This window comes from Borostomias antarcticus (assembly GCF_949987555.1).
Source record: "Borostomias antarcticus genome assembly, chromosome: 23".
NCBI classification, from domain to species: Eukaryota; Metazoa; Chordata; class Actinopteri; order Stomiiformes; family Stomiidae; genus Borostomias; species Borostomias antarcticus.
In genome coordinates this window covers 4,862,486-4,871,022 of record NC_140256.1, presented here as the reverse complement: position 1 = coordinate 4,871,022, position 8,537 = coordinate 4,862,486, and the positions used below count along the sequence as shown (strand labels likewise).

Sequence of the window (8,537 nt, the reverse complement as noted above, 5' to 3'; positions counted from 1 at the left end):
GTTGGTAAATCTGCCAGTGAAAAAGTTAATCTATCCTTTCAAATCAAGTCATGTAGGCAAGAGGTGTGTCCAATGCTGTCTTGACTACGGTGCAGCCTCGGTTGAATTACCCATCACTGTTACCGTTGGTCTCAGGTGAAGTTTGACCCGGCAATCCAAAATTAATTTCACAGTTGAGGCACTTTGGCTGAGCCCCGCAGATGGAAGATATTTACCAGCAGCCAATGTTGGGGAACAGAGCTCAGGGCTCCAGAATCATTTAATGCATCTGGACGGCTGCACATCAAGTCACCATTAGGGCCATGATGAGATCATGTACCAAGTTTACGTAACAGAAATTATACACTTTTACTACACGTCTGAAAGGTGTCTCAACCTTCAACTGCAGCAGTTCAACAACAACAACAACAACAACAAGCAGGAAGACTTTTCGCATGGTGCTCCTGAACCATCTGTTTTTGTGCCATTCAACTTGTCTCTCCAGACACTTAGTACGTGGTCTACATGTTTTGATTGCTTGTGCCCTCGATCAATAAGATGAGGATGATGTGAATAGAGATGAGTTTGGTCATGGTTAGCCCCTATGTTCACCCCCATCCTTGCCTTTGCTTATAGGCCAGTAATATTTGAGTAAGATGCGTTACTGTACTCTGTCCAACAAGGATATAACTAAGTCTAGCTTACTACTGTACAATACACCACCCAAGCACTTGGCTGAGCCCTGCCTAGTTTTCCATCATTGAATTGAACCAGTGGTGTGTGTGTGTGTGTGTGTGTGTGTGTGTGTGTGTGTGTGTGTGTGTGTGTGTGCGTGCGTGCGTGTGTGTGTGTGTGTGTGTGTGTGTCAGAGAGAGAGAGAGAGAGAGAGAGAGAGAGAGAGAGATTACAGTGAACTTTTCCTCATTGCTCAGTTGGGTCTTGTCAATGGGTCTTGTCATTAGAACTTCAGCAGTATGTTTTCACTGATGCAACCTGAAAAATAACCCTTCACTTTTCTCAACACAGTATTATACCAGGTAGGTGAGTTTTACTATGTCGATGATTATATATTTTTAGCTGTTTGGGGATGTTCTCTTAGACTGGCAGTCTGTCTCACACGTCTACTGAACTGTGAACACACATTTCAGTATTATTTAAATTTGAATTGCAAGCTTAACTTCATGGCACAGTGATTCAGTCTAATCTTCATCAAGTCTAAGCTTTGAGAACCCTGTATATTTTAGAACTATTTATTAGTAACATTGGTTTATCAAAGATGTGAGCTTTTCAATTAAAAACTTTGAAATGTGCAAAGAAAATGTGCTGAGAATGAATTAAGTTTGGGCACAAAACTAAATTCAGTTGAGCTGAATCATAATTCATTCTTCGAGAAATGTGATTAAACAGTAAATTGCAAAAGCTTTAGCAATTTAATTCGGGAATTAATGAATACAAACTCAGACAGTATTCATTAAAGATGACTTAATTGCTGTGATATCACTCACATACGTGGGCACCCCCGCGCATCTCTCTCTCTCTCTTTTAGAGGATGCATGATCATTTCATGTGCTTTAATTGCATAGTTTCAGTGCTTCAAGTGAATGTGTGCTGTGTGCAACAGCGGCAGAAGACAACTTACATGAAAACTCATTGCATATGTACAGTAGTGTTAGTATGTGTGCTAGAGTAAGAGAGAGCATTGTATCTACATGTATTAGTGTGAACGGACAGGCCACCTCAGTGAGTTTAAGTGCCTATGCAAGCCCATCGATCAGGCTGTCAGTGTTGATAGCCTGCAGGTCTCACTCAGCCTGTCCAGTGGGTGTGAAGGGCACTGGTGTGACAGCACTAATTGCGCAGGCAGGAAGCCAGCACTAACAACAGTCATTGAAGGCTACCAATGCTTCACTCTCTGGGGTTAGGCCTACTAGTGGCTAGCCGTTTCATGGCCTAGAAGAGATTTGATTAAATCACAGTAAAGGGTGGTTTCTATTGTATATACAATTATTGAAATTCTAATTGAAATTGATATTTCTCAAATTGTATTAAAGACACAAGAGGATAGGTTAATAAGAGAAACAGTTTTAAAAGTTCAGTTACATTTAAAATGTCAGTTCATTCATAAGTTCATCATTTTATTTAATCTAGGGAAGGTTCCAGCTAGAACTATTTTGTTTATAAAAGGTTCTACCAGGATTTTTTTTTGAAGTCCTTAAATGTTCCTTTACATGGAGAACTTACTCTAAGAAACCTTAAGAGACCCTGTTTATGAGAGTGTACTGAAATCTGTTAGCCAGATGAAAAGCAAGTGTTGGGAATGGCACCATACTTTATCTAACGATATGTGTGAACTGTGAGGGTCACGTGCAGAGACTCACGTCTGTTTGTTTTAATCATGCATGTTTCCATTGAGTTGCCCTCGCTTTTAATTATCGTCTCATTGATCTGCGATTTGCAGCAGCCTCACATGCAGGTCAGTGAACAAGACCTGTTCCAGAACTTGAGCTGAGCCCTGCCTCACTGGCCTCCATATATAACTAGTCCAATGACACACGCACAAACACACACATGCACACACACACGTACACACACACACACACACACACACAAACACACACACACACACAAATACACACACATGCACACGCACACACACACACACAAACACACACACACACACACACAAACACACACACAAATAAACACACTTTACATACAATCAGTCAATTGCACACTCAAATCTACCCTAACATAGGTTAATATAATGACTTCTGTCTTACATCTCATCTCTGATCTTTGTCTTATATCTCTTACTCCTGTTGTCTCTCAGGATGGACCATGAGCGAATGGGAGACAGAGGAATGGGGGTCTCTCCCCTTCGTTATGAGGACGAGGAGGGTGAGTGAGATATATGCTTATCCATGTTAAAAAATATGTTTATTCTACCCCCCTCGATGAAATCTGGAGAGGGGGCGGGGGGGCTATTAGATTTATCCCTGTACATTAGCGTGTGTGTGTGTGTGTGTGTGTGTGTGTGTGTGTGTGTGTCTGTGTGCGTGCCTGTGTGTGTGCATTCGTCCATACGTACGTGCGTTCGTCCGTCACACCTGGGGGTGCTCTGGGGGCGTACCTTGCGCAACTCGCTACACTTCATTATTCCCATTGCCAAATATATTTGCTAACCTTTAAATAACGATTTGTTACTCACTAAACATTTGTGTTAAGATGGGTCTCCTGATGGAAGCCCAGATTGGGACAGCTGTAGGTAGATCAACCATTAACAAATACTTAACAAGTCAAGTAAGTAGTCTACTAATAGCCTGTTCGTGATCTATTAACTATGTATAAAGGCATCGTTTTAAATCATTAACCAACTATTAACAAACATTTAACAAGTCATTAATAACTCATTAACCAACAGTCTGTGAATGATCTATTAACTATTTAGAAGGGATAGTTGTAAATCATTAACCAACATACAGTAACCAACATTTAACAAGTCATTAATAAGTCATTAGCTAACAGTTTGTGAATGATCTATTAACTATTTATAAGGAATAGTTATTCCAAAGTGTTACCGATAAGTCTGTTAAAAACATACAGGTAATATGTATGCTCATATCATAAACATAACCGTCAAACACCTTTTCTCCAAATAAATCTGAACTAGAAAAGCCCTCTCCACTTACACATTCAACAACTGTACATGCTGACGATATGCATCATGAGAAATTATTAGCATGAATACAAGTCCATTAAACCTCATTACCATATAGTTAATCTTGAATTCTAACACATTACATTAATTACTGTAATCAGGTATCTAATTCATTCAAAAACTGTTTGGTTTCTTGCCAAGCATAATTTGTAGATAAAACTGTAGTTTTGATTTGATTTGGTCTTAAAAAGAATCTTACTAAAACGTTTGTTTTTGATCAGAGGACCTTCCATTATTGCCCACAGAGCACCAGTCCATCTACATGGATGTCCCGGCCCCTCATGGGTACCGACGCAAGCGCAGACGAAGGCGTTCCATGTCGAGCAGTGATGCCCGGAATGTGGATTGGGACAGACGATACGAGCACCACAGACACCATGAGCAGGACCCCCAGGACCCGGAGGACAGTGACAGATACAGGGACGTGGACATAGAGGAGGGCCTCATGGACCCCCATGACAACATCCCACAGGACATCAACAGGACAAGTGAGTGTTCTTACACACTCTTACACGCACAACATGCGCGCACACACACACACACACACACACACACACACACACACACACCACTGTACACTGACACACACATACACACTAACTTCGCATACACACTAATGTAACACTGAAACACACAAACACTATGACCCAAACAAGGATACTGACACACTAGTCAACTTAGCACTGACATGCACCACACTGAAACACACACACATACACACACACACACACACACACACACGCACGCACTATGAATGAAAAATCTTACTTGGTTCAGTTTAGATTTCAAGAACACGCTGAGTGGTCAGTCAAGCTGGTTTCAAACAAAGACAATAGGTTTATTCAGGTTTATTTAGGTTTGCAAAGCGGACTCTGCACAGGAAGTGTTTCCTAGCAAGAGTGAGGGACTGGGGATCGAATGTGATAGCTTATAACGCGAAGAAGGAAGTGACATACAGTTTCAGGATGAAGAGGACAGGGAAGTGATGTCACACAGAAACAATTTGTAGTTTTAACAGACTGATTCTAGGGGAATGAACTACAAAGTTAGAACAACAGCCAGGTAGGAAAACAAAGAAAATAACAAATGGTGTAGATGACATTGGCGAGACTGAAATTTAATTCACAGCACACACACAAACACTTAGAAATGTGCATACTAACCCACACTGGCTGAACACTGGTGGTTAACTGGAGCAGAAAGCTCATCCTTTAAGTGAGTTTCTGACTCACAAATCTTCACCTGGTTGAATGGAATATTGACATTCACAGGATTCTCCAGGGGAGGCTGTCCATATTGATAAATATATTATGAATATGATCCATGATCATTAGCTTAGAATTTGTTTTTAACATGTCATTCAACTGTACATGCTGACGACGACATGCATCATGGGTGGGGGACAAAGGTTCCCTGTGCACTCGTTTTTACAAATGCTTTCCTCTCCAAATGGTTGACAAGTGGGATTGCGATGGGTGATGATGTGTAAACAACCAATAAAACAGAAATATACGCTGTGTGGTTTTGTCAATACAGTGATTCAGTATCATTGATCTTGTGTGCTCTTCCCCAGCTGGTGTGAAATGATGGTTACATCTATACGGCAGTCACTGTGAAATGAATGATGAATGAATGACGCTGTGGTGTGGCAGCCTTGTATTGGTGATATTGATTATTAGGATTTTAGGTTAGAAGTCAGGTTAGATACAGTGCATCAGGAAAGTATTCATACTGTACCCCTTCACTTTTTCCACATTTTGTTATGTTACAGCCTTATTCGAAAATGGATTAAGTTCAACCAAGTATTAGGCTAAGGATGTGTACAGATATGTAACCCCTAAATAACCTATTTTTGTCAGTAAAATAAAATGTCATATTTTCTACTTTGTCATTATTGGCAATTGTGTGTAGATGTTTGAGGCAAAAAATGAACTCACTCTATTGTAGAACAAGTCTGTAAAGTAATAAAACATGGAGAAGGTGAAAGAGGTGTGTAGACTTTCCATCTTGAATGTACAAGCTTGGCACACCTATTTTTGGGCAGTTTCTCCCATTCTTCTCTGCAGATCCTCTCACGCTCCATCGGGTTGGATGGGGAGCGTCGGTGCATAGCCATTTTCAGATCTCACCAGAGACGGTAAATCGTGTTCAAATCTGGGCAAACAAGGACTTTCACAGACTTGTCCCGAAGCCACTCCTTTATTATCTTGGCCGTGTGCTCAGGGTCATTGTCCTGTTGGAAGGGGAACCTTCGCCCCAGTCTGAGGTCCAGAGCACTCTGGAGCAGGTTTTCATCAAGGAACTCTCTGCACATTGCTGCAATCATCTTTCCCTCTATCCTGACTAGTCTCCCAGTTCCTGCCACTTAAAAACATCCCCACAGTATGGTGCTGCCACCACAATGCTTCACTCATGATGACAATCATGATGGTATTGACCAGGTGATAAGCAGTGCCTGGTTTCCTCCAGACGTGACGCTTGGCATTCAGGCCAAATAGTTCAATCTTGGTTTAATCAGACCAGAGAATCTTGTTTCTCATGGTCTGAGAGTCCTTTAGGTGGCTTCTGGCAAACTCCAAGCGGTCATGTGCCTTTTACTGAGAAGAGGCTTCTGTCTGGCCACTCTACCATAAAGGCCTGATTGGTGGAGAGCTGCAGAGATGGTCGTCTTTCTGGAAGGTTCTCTCATCTCCCCAGAGGAATGCTGGAGCTCTGTCAGAGTGACCATTGGGTTCTTGGTCACCTCCCTGACCAAGGCCCTTCTCCCCTGATTGCTCAGTTTGGCCGGGCGGCCAGCTCTAGGAAGAGTCCTGGTGGTTCCAAACTTCTTCCATTTATGAATGATGGAGACCCCTGTGCTTGTTGGGACCTTCAATGCTGTAAAAAGATCTATGCCTTGATACAGTCCTGTCTCTGAGGTATACAGACAGTTCCTTTGACTTCATGGCTTGGTTTGTGCTCTGACATGCTCTGTCAACTGTGTGTCCTTATATAGACAGGTGTGTCCTTATATAGACAGGACTACAATTAAGTTCTCATCTCAAGGATGATGAGTGGAAACATGCATCTGAGCTCAAATTTGAGTGTCATAGCAAAGGGAGTGAATACTTATGTACATGTGATATTTTAGTTTTTTATTTTTAATAAATTTGCAAATCTTTCAAAAAACGTTTTTCACTTCATCACTATGTGGTATTGTGTGTAGAATGTTGAGAATTTTTTTTATATGAATGTAATCCATTTTGGAACTGAAACATAACAAAATGTGGAAAAAGTGGAGGGATATTAATACTTTTCGGATGCACTGTAGATAAATAAATAGATTGGTACTTAATTCATTACAAACTGTAAACTGAGCACTGTGTGTGTGTGTGTGTGTGTGTGTGTGTGTGTGTGTGTGTGTGTGTGTGTGTGTGTGTGTGTGTGTGTGCGTGCGTGTGTGTGTGTGTTTGTGCGTGCGTGCGTGCGTTCGTGCGTGTATTTTACCCAGTGTCCCCTGCAGCAGAGAGGCTACGCTACATCCTAGGAGAGGAGGATGACACGCCCACCCCCACGCTCTTCACGGAGATGGACACGCTGCAGCACGACGGGGACGAGCTGGAGTGGAAGGAGACGGCCAGGTGACAGGACTCAGAAGACAGACACAGAAACACGCTGGTGGAACTAGTAGAGTCCACTGACATGTACAAGCACTCACACTGGATGGTGCTTTTGATAGAGCACAACACACATGTACAGTGAAAGCACACAACTATTATTCTTAAGAGTTTACGGTGTGTGAATGTGTGTGTGAATGGGTGAATGAGAGGCCATTGTAAAGCGCTTTGAGTGCCGCTAAGGTGGAAAAGCGCTATATAAGTGCAGTCCATTTACCATTTACCAAACTGCAGTTTATAAACCCATAAAATGTTGTCCAAAGTTTAAATTTTTTGGAGAGACAGGCCCCCTCCAACTTTAACCCTTCATGTGTCCCTGTTCTCTCCTCTAGGTGGATCAAGTTTGAGGAGAAAGTGGAAGAGGGAGGGGAGAGGTGGAGCAAGCCCCATGTGTCCACCCTCTCCTTACACAGTCTGTTTGAGCTGAGGACCTGTCTTCAGACTGGCACCGTGCTGCTGGGTCTAGAGGGATACTCTCTGCCCCAGATCATTGGTGAGACACTTGACACTATCTCTGAAATCAAGACCAAATTATACGCCTGTACCCTATATAACCCAACGCTGTCCTTGCACCTTGTTGACCTTTTATTTTATTCATTCATTCAAACCTTTATTTATACTCGTAAAGCACTGAGGTTTCCCTCATTATATAATAATAATAATAATAATAGCAATAATAATAATAATAATAATAATAATAATAATAATTAAAAACAGTTACAGGTCAAAGTAACTGTAAAAACTGTATAAATAAATAAATAAATAAATAAATAAATAAAAATTAGGTTTTGCAAGTAACAGAACAAAGAGTTTCACCTTGTGTAGTCCTCTGACCATCTAGTATCAGTTGTTATTCAATACCGTAATGCATGCCAACCAGGTGTCTAGTCTTTGGTGTTTTGGTAATGGACAGAGTATGATAAGAGGAAGCAAATGTATTGTATATCTTGACATAACTCTTTATCAGACACTCCCTCGTCTTATCGCTCTAGATGACGTCATTGAGCATCAGATAGAAGAGGGCGCGCTCTCTCCTGACCTGAGGGAGAAGATCAGCTTCGTCCTGCTGAGGAAGCACAGGCACCAGACCAAGAAGCCTATCCACCGCTCTCTGGCCGACATGGGCAAGTCCAGCTCCGGCGCCGCTACAAGTGAGTGGTTCCCTGGTCAAACACAGGCCTCAG

At 41.9% G+C, this 8,537-nt stretch overlaps 1 protein-coding gene across 1 annotated transcript in view; it reads left to right on the top strand.

Moving 5' to 3' along the window:
* Window positions 1-2,810: 2,810 nt before the first annotated feature.
* The window catches only part of slc4a5a (solute carrier family 4 member 5a), a gene marked incomplete at both ends in the record, with an annotated part of 21,310 nt that continues 15,583 nt past the window's right edge, over window positions 2,811-8,537 (top strand). The window contains 5 exons of the mRNA XM_084457073.1: window positions 2,811-2,877; window positions 3,943-4,185; window positions 7,188-7,317; window positions 7,686-7,846; window positions 8,346-8,504. Of these exons, the coding sequence (XP_084313199.1) occupies window positions 2,811-2,877; window positions 3,943-4,185; window positions 7,188-7,317; window positions 7,686-7,846; window positions 8,346-8,504 (760 nt within the window). The remainder of the gene's footprint in view (window positions 2,878-3,942; window positions 4,186-7,187; window positions 7,318-7,685; window positions 7,847-8,345; window positions 8,505-8,537) is intronic.